General features: G+C 49.3%; 2 protein-coding genes across 3 annotated transcripts; one reads left to right on the top strand and one right to left on the bottom strand.

Annotated features, from left to right (window-relative positions):
• Positions 1-711: 711 nt before the first annotated feature.
• On the bottom strand, positions 712-18676 carry GCAT (glycine C-acetyltransferase). 2 transcript variants are annotated; one of them, XM_075573672.1, is made up of 9 exons: positions 18233-18676; positions 15318-15448; positions 14738-14839; positions 12307-12453; positions 10733-10887; positions 8984-9066; positions 8470-8641; positions 4128-4249; positions 712-736 (listed from the first exon to the last, which is right to left on the bottom strand). In XM_075573672.1, exons 1-9 carry the CDS (start codon positions 18414-18416, stop codon positions 729-731), a joined length of 1104 nt encoding a protein of 367 aa, XP_075429787.1. In that variant the 5' UTR covers positions 18417-18676; the 3' UTR covers positions 712-728. The 2 variants fall into 2 exon arrangements, with proteins under 2 accessions (XP_075429787.1, XP_075429786.1); XM_075573671.1 differs by lacking the exon at positions 712-736 and adding an exon at positions 3162-3689 and having other exon boundaries at positions 18233-18675.
• Positions 1152-2595, top strand: LOC142468448 (noggin-1-like). The gene has a single exon (XM_075575056.1). The coding sequence runs from the start codon at positions 1679-1681 to the stop codon at positions 2429-2431; it is 753 nt and encodes a 250-aa protein (XP_075431171.1). The 5' UTR covers positions 1152-1678; the 3' UTR covers positions 2432-2595.
• Positions 18677-19142: the final 466 nt, after the last annotated feature.

Here is a 19142-nt window from a genome sequence, read left to right as displayed (position 1 = left end):
AGCCGTTTTGGCGTTGTAAAAATGAACATAGGTATGCATTGCATAGCGTTGGATAAGCCATTCGTTGTAAAACGAAACGTTGTAAAACGAGGACTGCCTGTATATATATTATAGCACCTGCCAGATACCCAGAGCTTTACAATTGTTATAATACAGGGATATATAATAACACCGGTGGGATAAATGCATGAATATATAACTAACATTGGGAGAAATAAGTCACTAGCCCAAAGAACTCACACTCTAATTGGCACGTGGGGAGACTAACGGAAGCAGGAGAAGTACATTTCAGTGCATTGGTTAGAGTGTATAAGAGTATAGTGTTGCTTAGAGAGCGCCGACATTCAGCATCATTAAAAACGATCATGCTGCATTGTACAATAAGTTGAGTATCTCTTGCATATGTTGCAAATTTTAAGTGAATTCAAAATAATTCATATATATTTACCCACTGGCTTAATTTTAACTTCTTTAGTGCCAGAGGCCTAAAACGCATTGCTCTGCAAAAAGCGGGACACACATATCTATATAAATATTATGATTAGTAATGTTACTAATTCAACACATATACTGAGCCAGATAACATAGGGACTTAGCTCCCTCTTGTGGCAGAAAGTGCTCCTTGAAATCTGTTGTCATTTGACGAGAGATTTTCTCTTGTATCATTTTCGCGCCTGCGTCACACTGTGAAACTTGTTTGATTTTTTTATCTGACCAGGATCTCTTGGTTACACACCTGAGGGAGAAAAACTGCAGCAGTTACATACATAAACTGTTACAATATTGTGCAGAGCAGCTCCACCTTAACCGCTCCCTATATCTTATCCCCTAACAGGTCCCTATAACTCCTCCCCTAACTGCTCCTTTATCCACTCCCTATAACTCCTCCCCTAACTCCTCCCTATAACTCCTCCCCTAACTGCTCCTTTATCCACTCCCTATAACTCCTCCCCTAACTGCTCCTTTATCCACTCCCTATAACTCCTCCCCTAACTGCTCCCTATAACTCCTCCCCTAACTGCTCCTTTATCCACTCCCTATAACTCCTCCCCTAATTGCTCCCTATAACTCCTCCCCTATCTGTTCCTGTAACTGCTCCCTATAATCCTCCCCTTGGCAAGTAACACAGATCAAGAAGCTTTCTAAAGTGTGCGACAATACACTCAACAAGAGAACTTGGAGTAATGAGGCTCAAGCCTCGGTCTCCAATATCACCACTGACAGATTTAATCAGTCAGAACAGAACAGGAACGGCCCCCTTAATTGCTCTAACTTGTAAACCTTGATCCTACAGACTATCTCTTTAAATGAAACGGAACATGCAATAACGGGTGAGAGGGGAGACAGAAAGATAAGGGGGATGGAGTCATTTAGGGGAAGAGTGAGACAGGAGGAGCCTGCAAACACATTGATAAAAGCAGGGGGAGCGAGAGTGCCAGACTGTTAGAGTGAGGAGACAGAGAGACCATCAGAGAAAGAGATACAGAGAGGGAAGAGCAAAAATAAAAGGAGAGGTAAGGAGTGGTACAGAGAAAAGAGAGGAGACAGAGAGGAGAGCGAAAAGGGAAAAGTGAGAGAGAGAGAAAGAGAGAGAGAACAAACAGACGAGAGAGAAAATAAGAAATATAAGTGGATAGGAAGAGAGACAGGGAAATAGAGGGACCAGCGACTCCTCCAGATGGGATCTCCCCTAACCCTCCTCTTCCGCATGTGGCTGGTGGCCTCCTTGGTCCCGTGCCCCTCCGCTCTCTTGGACCCTGCAGCTGAACCGCCGCCTCCCGATGAGACCCAGACAGACCTGGACGTGGGTTCCCTCCGTCGCCGACTATCCTCAGGCACCCGTCCTTACAGCCTCTCCCTGTCCCAGCAGGACTACCACTACTCCCCCAAACCCAAGCACCTACGCACCCCCCGCCTCCTCCGCCTATTGGGACCTTCCTTCGACCCCTTCTGGATGTCCGTGGAGAAGCCCGTGGATAACGGCACCACGAGCCAGCTGTCCACGTTTAGCCAGGACCTCTCTGATGGTGCTAGCCGCTACCGCAAGAAGCTTGGCAGGGAGGCTCAGACTCTGGACTTCGGCTCCCTACAGCTGCCGGTGGAAATCTCTGCCAACGCCAGCCGTGCCGTGGAGTCCGAAGTACGCCGGTGGCTAGTAGAGAGGGCCAGCTGCCGGTTGACCTTCAGCTGGGTGGATCTGGGGCCAGTATTCTGGCCACGATGGGTCCGGCACACGGACTGCGACGGGGGCAATACGGCCTGCTCATGGCCTCCTGGCATGGCGTGCCGGCAGGCGCAACTCACACAGATCAAGCTGCTGGCCTGGCACTGCTGGACACAGGATGCAGGCACAGGCTGGGCAGCACAGCAGTGTACCTGGAGACAGGTGCCGTACCCGGTGGTGGCTGCATGCAAGTGCACCTGCAGATGAGGGCGTGACCTTACAAGAGGACGTCTGCTCAACCTGAGACTACCGTGTACCGTGTACGCAGGTGCCCTCTGACGACCCCTCCCCCCCCCCCCCCCGTGCCCATCCGTGTAACTGAGTAAAACTGGGGCACGGTGAGAATTTTGGAATAAAATCTTTCTTTCACACTTTCGGACTGGTGAAATGTTTTGAAGGGGAGGGGGAGAGGAAGGGTCGTCACCTCCTCCACCCATACACCCTCGCCCAGGGATTTCCTGGTTTAACCATGTCCGTGCTGGAGGCCTGACACATCACACTTCTGCATCTTTCTGCTGAGCTCGCTGACAGTGAAAGAATTAAGTGAAGGGGGAGGGGGGGGTCTGTGTTTGTGTGCAGCACAGAACAAGCCTGTGACCCAGGGGAAGAGTGAAGGTCACGGGCACCCAAACACCGCTCAAAATAAACAGGGCAAGGGAGGCTGGCCTATGTACACACACACACACATTAAAAAAAAAAAAAAACACTATACACGTGGAAGTGCCCACACTTAAGAAAATGCACACACACACACACAATTTGTGTCTGTGTATAAAGATGCACACATCTGTGTATGTAAAGAAACGCACAGATGAATACATAAAGAGTCTCACACACGTATACAAAAACATGTAAATATGAAAAGCACACATATGTAATAATGCACACACGTATGTAATAATGCACACACGTATGTAATAATGTACTTAATTCTGAGTGTTTACAGAACCTTGTTTATTTAATATCATGACCCAGGAACATTGTCCCCGTGATGGGATAGCCGCCCACGTCGAACTTTGCACATCCTCTTCCCCCATATAACACTGCTCCCCAAAACACACTCAGGCAGCATAATTAAACCCCTCAAGGGGTCAGTTCTATTTCTCGGTCAGTATGTCCATTTTGACAGCTGGACGCGAGATGTTGAACATGTAAAACGAACGTGGTTTGCACAGCTAGGAAGTACAGAGCAACAGACCTATTCAGAGTAGCTTTTTGAGTCTTGATTCTACTCCTGGGTTTAAGAGGCACCAGTGGGCTTTAGTTGTGTGGGGAGAGGGTTCAGGTCTTGTGTGCCCCCCATGCCTGCAGCCTCAGGGCACCAGGCCGTGCTTGCGTCCCACTTGGCAGAACGCATCCACACAGCGATCAATGTCCTCGTCACTGTGAGCGGCCGAGATCTGAACGCGGATACGAGCTTTCCCTTTGGGGACCACGGGGAAACTGAATCCGATTACATAAATACCTGGGAGAAATGTGGGGAGAGAGAAAGAGCGAGAGAAGGAGGAGGGGGGGAGAGAAAGCTCGAGAGGAGGAGGAGGAGGAGGAGGGGGGGAGAGAAATCGCGAGAGGAGGAGGGGGGGAGAGAAAGCGCGAGAGGAGGAGGGGGGGAGAGAAAGCGCGAGAGGAGGAGGGGGGGAGAGAAAGCGCGAGAGGAGGAGGGGGGAGAGAAAGCGCGAGAGGAGGAGGGGGGAGAGAAAGCGCGAGAGGAGGAGGGGGGAGAAAGCGAGAGGAGTGGGGAGAGCGGGGACAGGATGGAGGAGACAGCAGAGATGTGGAATAACAGGAAGAGAGAAATAAGAGAGAAGGCATACAGTAAGGGAGAGAAGAGAGCCAAGGTTAAAAGAGGGGCACTCCTATCTTTGTAATGCTCTCTCTCCCTCTGTCCTCCGTTGGCACATACCTTTCTCCAGCATGTCGTCCGCCATCACAGATGCCAGGCGGGCATCTCCGAGCATCACGGGGCAGATGGGATGATCCTTCCCAGAGATGGTAAAACCAGCAGCCGTCATCTTAGTGCGAAACCTGCAACAGGAGCGAGGTCACTTACCCCTTTCACTGATGCACTTCCAGTAGTGGCCCCCGGTCGCACTAAATGTCATTCAAACTGCACACCCACCTCCAACTAGCTGGTGTCACTGCATAGAACACTGGGTGGCTCAGTTATGCCCCCTGGAGGCTGCAGCCCCAGCATCAGACAGTGGGAGTCACTGTGTAAAGCCCCTTATAGCTCAGCTCTGCTTCCTTGTGGCTTTGTCTTTATAGCAGTTATACCACCCAAGGCCAGTAGAGCAGTGGTTCCCAAACTTTTTCGGTTCAAGGTTCCCCAAGGCAATCAGGATTTTTACGCGGCATCCAAAGTAAAAACAAAGGTGTATATACATACCCAACAGTTGCAGTGCGCAGTTGGTGTCTCTCTCAGACACTCTTACACACTCTCTGCCACCGCGCGCGCGCTCTCTCTCTCTCTCTCTCTGCCACCTCGCGCGCGCTCTCTCTCTCTCTTTGCCACCTCGCGCGCGCTCTCTCTCTCTCTGCCACCTCACGCGCGCGCTCCCTCTCTCTCTTTGCCACCTCGCGCGCTCTCTCTCTCTCTGCCACCTCGCTCGCTCTCTCTCTCTCTCTGCCACCTCGCGCGCGCGCTCTCTTTCTCTCTCTGCCACCTCGCGTGCGCGCTCTCTCTCTCTGCGCACGCGCTCTCTCTCTGCCACCTCGCGCGCGCGCACTCTCTCTCTCTCTCTCTCTGCCACCTCGCGCGAGCGCGCGCACTCTCTCTCTGCCACCTCGCGCGCGCGGACTCTCTCTCTCTCTCTCTCTCTCTGCCACGTCGCGCGCACGCACTCTCTCTCGCGCTCTCTCTCTCTCTCTCTCTCTCTCTCTCTCTCTGCCACCTTGCGCGCTCTCTCTCTCTCTCTCTCTCTCTCTGCCACCTCGCGTGCACGCACTCACTCTCTCTCTCTCTCTCTCTGCCACTTCGCGCGCGCTCTCTCTCTCTGCCACCGCGCGCGCATGCTCTCTCTCTCTGCCACCTCGTGCGCACGCACTCTCTCTCTCTCTGCCACCTCGTGCGCACGCACTCTCTCTCTGCCACCGCGCGCGCGCGCTCTCTCTCTCTGCCACCGCGCGCGCGCGCGCTCTCTCTCTCTCTGCCACCGCGCGCGCGCGCTCTCTCTCTCTGCCACCGCGCGCGCGCACTCTCTCTCTCTCTCTCTCTGCCACCGCGCGCGCGCACTCTCTCTCTCTCTCTCTCTGCCACCGCGCGCGCGCGCTCTCTCTCTCTGCCACCGCGCGCGCGCACTCTCTCTCTCTCTGCCACCGCGCGCGCGCACTCTCTCTCTCTCTGCCACCCGCGCGCGCGCTCTCTCTCTCTCTCTGCCACCTCTCCCAGACACACACTCCCTCTCCCAGACACACACTCCCTCTCCCAGACACACACTCCCTCTCCCAGACACACACTCCCTCTCCCAGACACACACTCCCTCTCCCAGACACACACTCCCTCTCCCAGACACACACTCCCTCTCCCAGACACACACTCCCTCTCCCAGACACACACTCCCTCTCCCAGACACACACTCCCTCTCCCAGACACACACTCCCTCTCCCAGACACACACTCCCTCTCCCAGACACACACTCCCTCTCCCAGACACACACTCCCTCTCCCAGACACACACTCCCTCTCCCAGACACACACTCCCTCTCCCAGACACACACTCCCTCTCCCAGACACACACTCCCTCTCCCAGACACACACTCCCTCTCCCAGACACACACTCCCTCTCTCAGACACACACTCCCTCTCTCAGACACACACTCCCTCTCTCAGACACACACTCCCTCTCTCAGACACACACTCCCTCTCTCAGACACACACTCCCTCTCTCAGACACACACTCCCTCTCTCAGACACACACTCCCTCTCTCAGACACACACTCCCTCTCTCAGACACACACTCCCTCTCTCAGACACACACTCCCTCTCTCAGACACACACTCCCTCTCTCAGACACACACTCCCTCTCTCAGACACACACTCCCTCTCTCAGACACACACTCCCTCTCTCAGACACACACTCCCTCTCTCAGACACACACTCCCTCTCTCAGACACACACTCCCTCTCTCAGACACACACTCTCTGGGAGGGAGGAAAAGGCAGGAGATCCGTGCAGGCAGCTCCCTGCACACAAATAAATACACACACACACACAAATAAATAAATACACACCCACACACAGAAAAATACACACAAATAAATACACACACACACACAAATAAATACATACACACACAAATAAATACATATACACACACAGAGATAAATACACACACACACAGATAAATACACACACAGATAAATACACACACACACACAGATAAATACACACACACACAGATAAATACACACACACAAATACACACACACACACACACCGATGAAGCCACAACGGTGAAACATATATTGGGCAGGCTAAGCGTCACCACCTAGTGCGCTGGGTATATCGGAGAGGTCTGTTGCCTTTTCTCAGTTAGAGTGTTTCGGAGCCTTCTAAAGGAAGCACAACACTCTGACTACTCTCCTATTTGTCATGGTTCCGAGTACAAGACACATACTTTGTGATCATGAAATAGCTGTTTTGCTAAACATAACAGACCTCTAGGTTCATTTACCTTTGAACCTGTTGGTCTGGTACATATGTGTGTGTATATATCCGTATACTAGCATTAGCTGGCTCAACAAATATACTATATTATTCTGAGCACACACACTATATTAAGCTATACTCTCCATTTAGGTGTAGTCCTCAAACTATATAGAACTGTATTGGTATAACTACCACTGTTAGTATAATCATATAGCAGTGGGACATTCTAAAATAGTTATTCCTAGCATACACTGTTAGTTTGAACTAGGCATACAGTTACCTCCTCCGTTTTTAATTTATTTTAATCACTTTGGTTCACGTTAGTTTTTTGCTGCAATAAATATATTTTAATCATTTATTAATAAATAGTAATTTTTAATATAGGTATAGGTGTTCTCTTGTGCGGCTATTAGGGAGCGTCTCTTTCTTTTCTTTGCTTATCACACACACACAAATAAATACACACACACACACAAATAAATACACACACACACACAAATAAATACACACACACACAAATACACACACACACAAATACACACACACACAAATACACACACACACAAATACACACACACACACACAAATAAATACACACAAACACAAATAAATACACACACAAATAAATACACACACACACACAAATAAATACACACACAAATAAATACACACACACACAAATAAATAAATACACACACACAAATAAATAAATACACACACACAAATAAATAAATACACACACACAAATAAATAAATACACACACACAAATAAATAAATACACACACACAAATAAATAAATACACACACACAAATAAATAAATACACACACAAATAAATAAATACACACACACAAATAAATACACACACACACACAAATAAATACACACACACACAAATAAATACACACACACACACAAATAAATACACACACACACAAATAAATACACACAAATAAATACACACACAAATAAATACACACACACAAATAAATACACACACACACAAATAAATACACACACACACAAATAAATACACACACACACAAATAAATACACACACACACAAATAAATACACACACACACAAATAAATACACACACACACACAGATGCAGATACACACACACAGATACACACATTGGAGAGCAGTGGAAAGCAGAGGCAGCGACGGATGTGAGTGACTGGGGGGGAGGGGGGAGGAAAGGCATGCGATCCGTGCAGGCAGCTCCCTGCACACAGTCACTGGACAGGCAAATGTACACCTCTCTCTCCCTCCCCCCCACCTTCTCCTATCACCCCCCTACCTTCTCCTATCGGGGCAGAAGGGGACGGGACACCGCGCAGCCACAGAAGCCAGGAGCAGGAAGGCAGACACACACACTCACCGTGTGCTCTGCACAAAGCGGAAGCCCCGCCCCCGGCTTCCTCTGACCTGCAGCCAATCCCCTGCGGCCCGGCCGGCATGAAGCAGTGATGGTGGGGAGGGATAATCGCGACGCCCCTCTAGGCAAGCCACGGTGCACAGATTGGGAAACACTGCCGTAGAGGATATTGCTCTGCCCCCTGCTGGCTGCATTGAAAAGCCCCAGAGGTCCTCACCGTGCCGTCTTTGCTGCCACGGACTGCAAGATAGCGTTATTCTCCATCAGGAGGTCCAGGGCCTTGGCCGCGCAGCCTACCACGGCCGGCGGGAGGGTGTTAGAGAATAGGTACGGACGGGAACGCTGCCGGAGCAGGTCAATCAGAGGCTTCGGGCCGGTCGTGTACCCGCCTGAGAGGGGAGGAACAGCATATTGTTCATCAGCAGATGAGAAAGAAGGGCAACATTTACTAAACAGTGCTAATCTTTGGCCCACACACGAATAAGTCATCACATGCACTTTAGTCATTCTATACTGTATGTCTCAGTTCTTCCCCCAAATGGTGACAAGAGGAAGTGCAGGAGAACTACCAGCACTCCAGCACTGGCCACCAGATGTCACTGTATAAAGTGGTGGTATGTCTCTACTCTGCCCCCTGTTGTGTTACTAGTGTAACTGCAGCATCAGTACCAACGGGTTTCACTTTACAGGCTGCACTGGGCTGTGACATGTGGAGTATGGGGACCTCTGACCTGCGGCTCCTCCCAAGGCTTTGCCGAGCGTGGAATTCACAATGGTCACCTGGTCCATGACTCCCAGAAGTTCATCAGTGCCCCTGTCAGGAGAAGGTGGGGGGAGGGGGGAGGGGCATCATGAGCAAATACTATTATTGTTGACTCTTATTATCATAGCGCTGGCAGTGCATAGTGTGCAGGCGTAGGAATTCCTGCCTGCGGTCTCATTGTTTGTTTCTTGTGATAAGGGTGTGACCTGCCACTATACCCATCTGTTAAAGAGTCAAACCAATACACCTTTATTTATTTTTTTACATGGGATTGAAGCAGGGGGTCTCTGAAGCTGAACCCATTAATTGCAGCTCTGGGGACCCCTGCTTCCCGATATAACCTCCATAGGGGGTGCCGGTAGGCGCTGTGGCTTGCAAGGTGGGATCACATAATGGCCGCTTTTCAAAACTCCTGCACCCTCCTGGCCAATAAGCCACCGTGACGTCATCCGGTGCAGCTCCCTATTGGCCCACGTGACGCAAGAGCTTTAAAAAGCAGAGTGATACCGGCGCCCCCTTCGAAGGCAAGTATGTAAGGAAGTAGGGGGTCCCGGGAGCTGAAATTAAGGGAGGTTCAGCTCCGGAGACCCCCTGCTTCAAACCTATGTAAAAAAAATGTTTAAAAAAAAATAAATAAGCGCTAGGACTCTCACTTTAAAATATAATCTCAAAATGCAAAAAAAAAAAAAAAGTGTAGAAAAAAAGTTTTTTCTACACTAAAAATAAAATAAATATTAGGATGTCCTCATCTTTCTGGTGGCCGTATTTATTATCGTAGGATTTTTTTTATTTTTTTTCACCAAGACCACTGGTTATATTTTTTCCTACATTATAGAAGTTCCGCTTGGATACTTGATTCAGGATCAGCCGTGGCAGGACTTCAATATTTTATTTATCATCAATATACTGTAAGTATAGATATAGGATAAAGTATCTGTCATCTAAATTTAGCACAGGTTGAACCTGATGGACCTACGTCTTTTTTCAACCTCATCTACTATGTAACTATGCAGATCCAGGGAGTAATCTGATTCCAATAATGGCAGTCAGGAAGTAATTTATTTTCACCTTATGAGATATCATTAGATAATGTGTCACTGGGGTTTTGTGTTTGCCTTCCTCTGGATCAATATACTATAAGTACGGATATAGGATGAAGTATCTGTTGTTAAATTTAGCACAGGTTGAACTTGATGGACGTATGCCTTTTTTCAATCTCATCTACTATGTAACTATGTAACATGCAGCTTGGAGGAGAGAAGGGAGAGGGAGGAGATTGAAACTTTCAAATAAGTAAAGGGGTTCAACAAAGTAATAGCTTCCCGGCAGAGGTGGTAGCAGCTAATACACGGGATCAGGGGGATTTAGATGGGTTTGGGACAGACAGAAGGATAAAGCCTCAATACGAAAGAAATCCGGGGCCCTATAAGGGTGTGAGGTTTTACAGCAGGTAGGAAAGCGGGCCAACTAGGTGGGCCAAGTGGTTCTGATCCACCGTCACATTGTATGTTTCTATTAATTATGACATAGGGGGTCTGAAGTGCATGGAGATTAATCACTTGTCTCTATGGTTTCTGCTTCTTCTTGAGGCAGCACAACCCTGTCCCTTCCTTTCTTTGGCTATTCGTGTGGCGTTTTAGACCGCAGCAGCGAGGAAAGGTGTCGGAGGCTAGGATTGAACTAACAAGTGTAGATCTCTCCCTCCTTCTCTGCTTACCGACCATTTGGTCCCACGAAGCCCGTAGCGTGACACTCGTCTACAAACACCAGTGCGTTGTGACGCTTTGCCAGATCACAAATCTCACGGAGAGGCGCGATATCCCCATCCATAGAGAAGACGCCATCCGTGGCGATGACACGCAGGCGGTGCTTCTGAGCAGGGGGGAGAGAGACGCTTGGGGTGAGGAATTATGGGTAGTGAACTAGACTGTACCAACACAAACGTTGCCTTAAATTCCCAAAAACCGGCCTCTGAAAGGGTCTGCTGGGAATTTCCTGTTAAGTGCATCTGTGGAAGACTATCATCTGAATATTTACAGGTTATATGCTGTGGGGTATTTTATTGAATCCTCAAAGAATCCCATTAAAGATGCATTTCCTCCCCAAAAAACGTTTGGCACATGTAAAAATATAAACTATGGCTTTTTCCCTCCCCATCTCTTTTCAATTCTAATCCTCAAAAAACATTAAGTTCCACAAACCTCATCCACTTGTATACTAGGGAATGTCAGTCTCATTAAACGTGGTCACAAGACTACATAGGGCGAGTAATATGGATTACAATCTTACAACGGCTTCCTAATCCTGGATAATTGAGGGCAGGGATATTAACCAATAAGAACACTCTATTTGCTGTCAGATTATCCAATCAGAATACTTTCTTCCATAAAGCTCAGGAACCCCATTATCCCCTGACGGCATCTTCTACATGGCGACCTTTGATTGGCTCAGGTCGTCGTGGATACTCCAACTCCTATCCAACCAGCGGTCAAAACGGCTCTTGGAATGTTCCATTCGCCCAGAATCCATTGGGTGGGGGGCGGGGTTCTATTTTACCAAAACACATGTTTAACAGAATAGATCATATAAATCACCTGCACTCGTGTAAGAAAGAGATGACAAGTCGTGATGCTAAATGTCGAGTGCACACGGGATCGAGATATGTGGCCGGGCTGAGAGTGGCTGCTTGCCCTGTTCTGATTCTGAATTGCTGTGGAGGGGCACATGGCAAGAGGAGGACTGCGTTATTTTCCTATGTGGGAATGGGCCACAAGGATACTAATGGCTGAAACGTGGCCCTCCTACTTGTGTTTTTTACCTTTTTAGAAAATTGGTCTTATTTTTTGTCAGATTGCCTTGATTCCTTCTCTTATTTATTAGGTTATTTACCTATTTTTTCCCAGTATATCTGGATTATGCTTCTATCGAGTGCTGGGAAAGGAATACCTTGTAGATACCAGTTTTCTGTGTCTTTTTTATGTAGTCATTTTCAGTAGATTTTTTTTTTTTTTTTAACCTTTGTGCATTTTTCTACTTATGAGCAGTAAAAATATATTCATTTATCATCATGACTTGTCATATCTTTCTTACGAGTGCAGACGACTTATAGGATATATTGTATTTGATTGAGGATTTACAGGGATGCTCCTGTTACCTGCACCTAGTCAGTATAGAACATATAGGTTGCAGCTACTGGTGGTGCCGGCTGCCACTCTGATTATATTCACACGATTAAGAGAGTTTGTCCATTTCACACGTTGCTATTCTCACTCCTCTCCCCCTTGGTCATACTTGAGCCTCCTTTAGCTTGGCCTCCAGATCCCCCATGTCCATGTGTTTATAGCGGTACTTGTTGGCCTTGCACAGGCGGATCCCATCAATGATGGAGGCATGGTTCAACTCGTCCGACAGCACCGCGTCCTCCGGAGTCAGCATGGCCTGTGTGGGAAGGAGAGAGAGGCCGGGCAGCCAGCACTGTTGATACCCATATGGACCACCCATGTTTAACACAATTCTGAAATGGGTAACACCGAGGCTGCATTGGGCCGAGATTCCTCACTTATCCATCTCGACTTTGCTTCTTCTCAAGTGGCAGACTTGCTCGGTCTCTCAGGAAAAGAACAGGTGGAAGTGGACACGCTGTTGTTGTCCCCAGCAATGCAGAAACCATTCGGATCAGAGAGAAATCTCATTACCCAGCAACCTCTTTGATTATTGCACTAATTACATCACAACCCTGAATAATTTGTTTGATAATCGCTGCTTAAAAAAGGTAGAAATAGTTTGGTGCATATCTATATATATATTTTTTTTTAATTAATTATTTATTTTTTAAACGTATGTTAGCTGTGCTTCTGGGCAATCAGATTGGTCCGTCGGTCCGTCACTCCGTCTCTGGCCATTCTGATTGCTGCCTCAGCCCGCCCCCCCCTGCACACCTCTCATTGGCCTGCGGCCTTCACTCACCACACCTACCCCACTGGCACATGCTCCCAACCATTTTGCCGCCTCACCGCCTGCTCTCACTGCTTTCGACGACGCACGCCCTCTCGCTCCCGCACATACTCCTCTGTACCCTGCCACCACCCCTCCCGTTCACCGCGTACCCACCCCTCCCCTTCACCTCAATCCACCTCACCAATGCCACCTCACCCCTCTCGCTCCCACACACCGCGCTTATCGCTCTGCCTCGCCGGGGGGGGGCAGACACCGCCGAGGTGGATGTCACCAATGGCCACCTCACCGATGCTACGCCAGCCCTCTCGCTCCCGCACACCGCTCTGCCTCGCCGGGGGGGTGGACACCGCCGAGGTTAATGTCACCAATGGCCACCTCACCGATGCCACGCCGGCCCTCTCGCACCCGCACACCGCTCTGCCTCGCCGGGGGGGCCAGACACTGCCGAGGTGAATGTGGAGTGCAGCCGGTACCCGAAGGAGGAGAGAGGCGGCGGCGGGGAGGTGGGGCCGCGCTCCTCTGTATCAGCCCGAGAGCCGCCGAAGCCCAGGTGGGAGGAGAGACCCGGGGGCAGCCCGAGGAGGAGCGCGGACGGGTGTGAGGTGAGGAACCGCAGGGGGAGACAGGGATATATGGGGGAGCTGGGGGGTATGCCTCCTCGGGATCTGGCCGCCAGGGGGAGATTGTCATGCTGGCTCCCTCCCGTGCCCCTCCCCCCCCCCATGGCCCCCACCCTCTCCCACGGCCCCCCAAAAACCCCAGTCACTGCCTGCCCAACCAGCCCACCCCAGTCACCACCCGATAAACCGCCCACCCCAGTCACCGCCCGCAGCCCGCCCACATCACAGAAAACCCACGTCACCGCCCGCCCACCCACATCACTGCCTGAACCCACCCACGTCACTGCCTGCCCACCCACGTCACTGCCTGCCCATCCACCCACCTACCCACGTCACTGCCTGCCCAAACGTCACTGCCTGCCCGGCCCACGTCACTGCCTAAACCCACGTCATTGCCTGCACGCCCACGTCACTGCCTGCCCACCCACGTCACTGCCTGCCCACCCACGTCACTGCCTGCCCACCCACGTCACTGCCTGCCCACCCACATCACTGCCTGCCCACCCACATCACTGCCTGCCCAAACATCACTGCCTGCACGTCACTGCCTGCCCGCCCATCCACGTCACTGCCTAAACCCACGTCACTGCCAGCCCGCCTACCCACCCACGTCACTTCCTGCCCGCGTCATTGCCTGCCCACCCACGTCACTGCCTAAACGTCCCTGCCTGAACCCACCCACGTCACTGCCTGAACGTCCCTGCCTGCCCACCCACATCACTGCCTGCCTGAAACCCACGTCACTGCCTGCCAGAAACCCACGTCACTGCCTGCCCACCCACCCACGTCACCACCCACCCCAGTCACTGCCTGCCTGAAAGGGGGGTGGTTCAGACATCTGAACGTGGGCAGGGGGGGGAGAATCCCAGCTGTGAAGGGGGGGAGCGGAGAAAGGGGGGCAGGAAAATTCAATCCCGGGCAACGACGGGTATATCAGCTAGTTAAGTATATATGTTCCAAAATGAGCACACTGCATGCAATGTTATATTGCTTATTATAATTTTTAGTAGGTTTTACAGGGTGGGTATCTTCAGACAGATATAGAGGAGCGTCAGATATATTGATAACATCCAGGCAGAAGAGCACGAGTGCAGAATAACGGATCAAGAGGTGGTCAGACAAAATCATGGTAGCAGAAAACCCACCTCAAATATGCCAGCATTGGCATCGAAGCAGCTTATGTACAAGATGGCATCTTCTCGCTGGTGGAACCGGGCAATCTTTTCCTCCAGACGCTTATGAATGTTCTGCATGGGTGGGAGGAGAGGGGGGGGGGAAGAGAAGGGGTGAGGTGTTCAAAAATGGCAGCATCTGAAAGTCTATGCCAGGGGCGGCCAACTCCAGTTCAAGGGCCACCAACAGGTCAGGTTTTCAGGATACCTGCTTCAGCATAGGTGGCTCTGTCAGAATGACTGAGCCACCAGTGCTGATGCAGGGATATCCGTAATACCAGGCCTGTTGGTGGCCCTTGAGGACTGAAGTTACCAGTTGCCCCATGTCTATGCAGACAAATAATTTATTGCACAGGGGATCCCATGGAAGTATTGTAATGTATTCCCTTGTAGAGACGATACTCATAAAAAACCTATGGGGTATAATGATTTATTGTAGGGAGGTCCTACCCATGAAAGGACCTCTGCAAAGAGTCAACCACTGGTTGGGAGACCACATTGGTCTCTCCTTAATGATATTGTACAGTTAGGAACCTCACAACCTCCCCCTCACCTGTGTCCCACAGATAAAGCGTACGGAGCTGAGACCAGCCCCATACTCCTCCAGTGCCTCATGCCCGGCGCGGACGACCTCGGGGTGACTGGACAGACCCAGGTAGTTATTGGCGCAGAAGTTTAAGATGCCTGAAAAGTGAAGGAAAACCCAATGTGTCCTAAACACGTCTTCCTGTGATCACAATATACCTTATACCCCACCTTATAAGAACATCATCCATGCTAAGAACATGGCTGTGACCCTGTAGCATTGAGAGGTTTCCCTTCTCATGTATAAAAACACCTAATTTTGCAGACATTGCTTATGATTTTTAAAGAAATAAGACAGTGGTGCTCAACTCCAGTCCTCAAGGGCCACCAACAGGTCAGGTTCAGCACAGGTGGCTCAATCACTGGCTCAGTCTTGGACTGCACCACCTGTGCTGCCGCTGAGATAGCCCCAAAACCCCACCTGTTGGAGGAGTTTTGAGGACTGGAGTTGAGCACTCCAGCAACAAGGCACTCAGGAGTCAACTAATGTAACAGTAAACTCCATGAAAATTGAAGTCAATCTGTTTGTACTGCGCTATGGAATATGTACACACATTATAAATAAACATTAGTGGCAATAATTAGTGTACGCAGTACTACAGATTATCAAAATACACTGGCCCAATGTGTCCGTTGCCTTTGCATTATAGTTTAGCAAAAAATGCTCAACGGTCTTTTTTGTAAAGGATTTTGTTCTGGCAGCCAAGAGGTTAACCGTGCAGGCAGCAGTGGTGAATCTAGCCGGGACTGGAACGTAGGAACGTAGGAACATAGGAACGTTTAATCCGCAGTGCCATAGGAGAAGAGAGTGTGAAGCAGAAACTTTTGCATGATCAGTCCGGGATGGTCCGGTTCTTTGAGGACAAAAAGTACATGTTGGGCACCAACAGGACTGGATTTTTTTTTTTATCCGGATTTAACTGCACTGTAGCTCACGCAGCGCACATATAGTACTTCTAAATGTTAATCTCGTAGGTATCACGTACATCTCACGCATCTGATGCTATTGAATAGATCAGGGGCGGCCAACTCCAGCCCTCATGGTCCACCAACAGGCCAAGTATTAAGGATATCCCCGCTTCAGCACAGGTGGCTCAATCATTGACTGAGCCACCTGTGCTGAAGCAGGGATATCCTTGAACCTGACCTGCTGGAACCTGACCTGACCTGCCCCTTGAGGACTGCAATTGGCCACCCCTGCACTATATCATGGTTTTGCTTGCTCTATGCAGGGAAGGAAACACAATGGGTACCGTATAAAACTGGCAGTGTGGGACCTGTGGAAAGGGTCGATCTTGACATGGCAAAAAGCTTAACATGTTTTGGCCATAAGATTACATTAAATGACCCATACTTCATATATATATATATATATATATATATATATATATAGTGTTCGACAAACCTATACATTTGCTCGCCCCGGGCGAGTGGATTTAACATCGTGGCGAGCTCCTATTGGCCCAAGCAGCACACGTTTGGTACTAGGTGGCGAGTAGATTTTTTTGTGTGGTGAGTAGATTTTTTGGTGATTTGTCAACCACTGTATGTGTATGTATATGTGTATATATATATATATATATATATATATATATAAACTCAATTTGTCACATTGGATGTGCATTGGGGTTGTATATTTGAGGGCAGTTTCCCAGTAGCATGTATATCAGTGTGGCTCTGGGTTTGGAGTTTGCTACAATGGCGTTTTTCTAACTAACTAAGCTCCCCTATAACTGAATGCCTTGTTGCTTTCCACACCGCGTACGTGAGGGAATGTGGAAATGATGGGGAGGCCTAATGCTGTGAGGAAGGGTGACTGCTTTCAGAAAACCCCAGCTGACAAAGTCCAAGCATAGAATTAAATGACAGTAGGATGACCCACAGGCTGCTCACTGAAAAAAAAATTAATAAGAGAAAAGCAAAAAAAAAAAAAGGGTGCAAAATGTGATATATCATCTTAGTTCTGCTTCCTCTCCCTATTACTCCTCCTATTGCCCCACATAACCGCTCCCTATTACTTCTACCATTACTCCAGAAAACTGCTCCTTAAAACTCCTATTGCTCCATATAACCTCTCCCTATAATTCCTCCTATTAGCCCATATAACCCTTCCGATTACCCCATATAAAACTCCTATTACCCCATATAAAACTCTTCCTATTACCCCATTACCCTATTACCGCTCCATATAACTCCTCCTATTACCCCCTATAACTCCTCCTATAACCCCCTATAACCATTCCGATTACACCATATAACCGCTTCCTATAACTCCTCCTATTACCCCGATAATAACCGCTCCCTATAACTCCTCCTATTACTCCATATAACGCTCCTTATAACTCCTCCTATTGCTCCATATAACCCCTCCCTATAACTCCTCCTATTACGCCATATAACCCCTCCCTATAACTCCTCCTATTACCCCATATCACCACTCCGTATAACTCATAATACCCCATGTAACCGCTCCCTATAACTCCTATTAGCCCATATAACCGCTCCCTATAACTCCTATTACCCCATATAAACTCTCCCTATAACTCCTCCTATTAGCCCATATAACCGCTCCCTATAACTCCTATTACCCCATTTAAACTCTCCCTATAACTCCTCCTATTTCCCCATATAACCTCTCTCTATAACTCCTATTACCCCATATAACCGCTCCCTATAACTCCTATTACCCCATATAACCGCTCCCTATAACTCCTATTACCCCATTTAAACTCTCCCTATAACTCCTCCTATTTCCCCATATAACCTCTCCCTATAACTCCTATTACCCCATATAACCGCTCCCTATAACTCCTATTACCCCATATAACCTCTCCCTATAACTCCCCCCGGTATGATCGGTATGAGAAGGCTGCCAGCCGGTACCTGTGTGCTTCCCTTGCACCGTGATGTGGGCTCCTTGCTTGGAGGTGATAATCCTTTCGCTTTTCCAGGTACCAGCCTCTCGGATGCTCTGCAGCTCCCCCTCCAGGATGCCCCTGAGCTGGCTGAGTGTGGACTGTGCCCTGCCCAGAAGCACAGGGCATCGGGAGAGCCGGCCAAACCACATGCTTCCTCACAACCTGAACCCCACAGCAAGCAGAGCAGACGACCGCATCACACCATGTGGCTGGGAGGTGTGGTCCAGGCAGCCAATCGGGGCCCTCAAATCATGTTAACCCCATCAGGTTAGTTCAGAGGTGGCCAACCTCAGTCATCAAGGAATACCATCAGGCCAGGTTTTGAGGATATCCCTGCTTCAGCATAGATGGCTCAAGCAGTGGTTCAGTCTTTGACTGCACCTTCTGTGCTGTAGCAGGGATATCCCTATAACCTGACCTGTTGGTGGCCTTTAAGGACTGGAGTTGGCCACGCCTGGGTTAGTTAAACACAACAGACCGCCGCTGCTTTAGAACGGCCCTTTTCATACAACGCAGCAGTGAATCAGTTGTCTGCCACGCGCCGCCCACCTCTGCTCTGGGGGCGAATGTTTCCTCACTCTGTATTCTTCTTCCTTTAACCCTTTCTTATCAAGCGATGTCTCGCCCTGCACAGCGTCACACGCCCATGTTCTGGTTGCTTGAGCGAAGAACACAGGAAGGGGAAAATGAAAATAAATAGACGCATGTTTTTCTTAAAAGCATTTTTGTTTTGAGGGGGTGGGTGTACCTTTAAGTCAGCAAACCTCCCCCTCTGCCCCCCCAAAAATGCATGCCCCCTGAGCAAGTCCTGCTCTTTTTAATGCTTTGCAAAGTGTCCAAAATCGTGATGTTCTTAATCTCTATTTTTATACTGT

This window comes from Ascaphus truei, chromosome 17 (genome assembly GCF_040206685.1).
Source record: "Ascaphus truei isolate aAscTru1 chromosome 17, aAscTru1.hap1, whole genome shotgun sequence".
NCBI classification, from domain to species: Eukaryota; Metazoa; Chordata; class Amphibia; order Anura; family Ascaphidae; genus Ascaphus; species Ascaphus truei.
This window is presented reverse-complemented; position numbering and strand designations above follow the sequence as displayed.

What these genes read in the sequence shown, in the direction of transcription:
- LOC142468448 (XM_075575056.1), top strand. Translation starts at nt 1,679, where the DNA reads ATGGGATCTCCCCTAACCCTCCTCTTCCGCATGTGGCTGGTGGCCTCC.
- GCAT (XM_075573671.1), bottom strand. Translation starts at nt 18,416, where the DNA reads ATGTGGTTTGGCCGGCTCTCCCGATGCCCTGTGCTTCTGGGCAGGGCA. An exon ending in GGTGCAAGGGAAGCACACAG is followed by an intron (nt 15,449 to 18,232) that starts GTACCGGCTGGC and finishes TTCACTTTTCAG; the next exon opens with GCATCTTAAACTTCTGCGCC. An exon ending in AGCCTTGGGAGGAGCCGCAG is followed by an intron (nt 8,642 to 8,983) that starts GTCAGAGGTCCC and finishes CTCCCCTCTCAG; the next exon opens with GCGGGTACACGACCGGCCCG.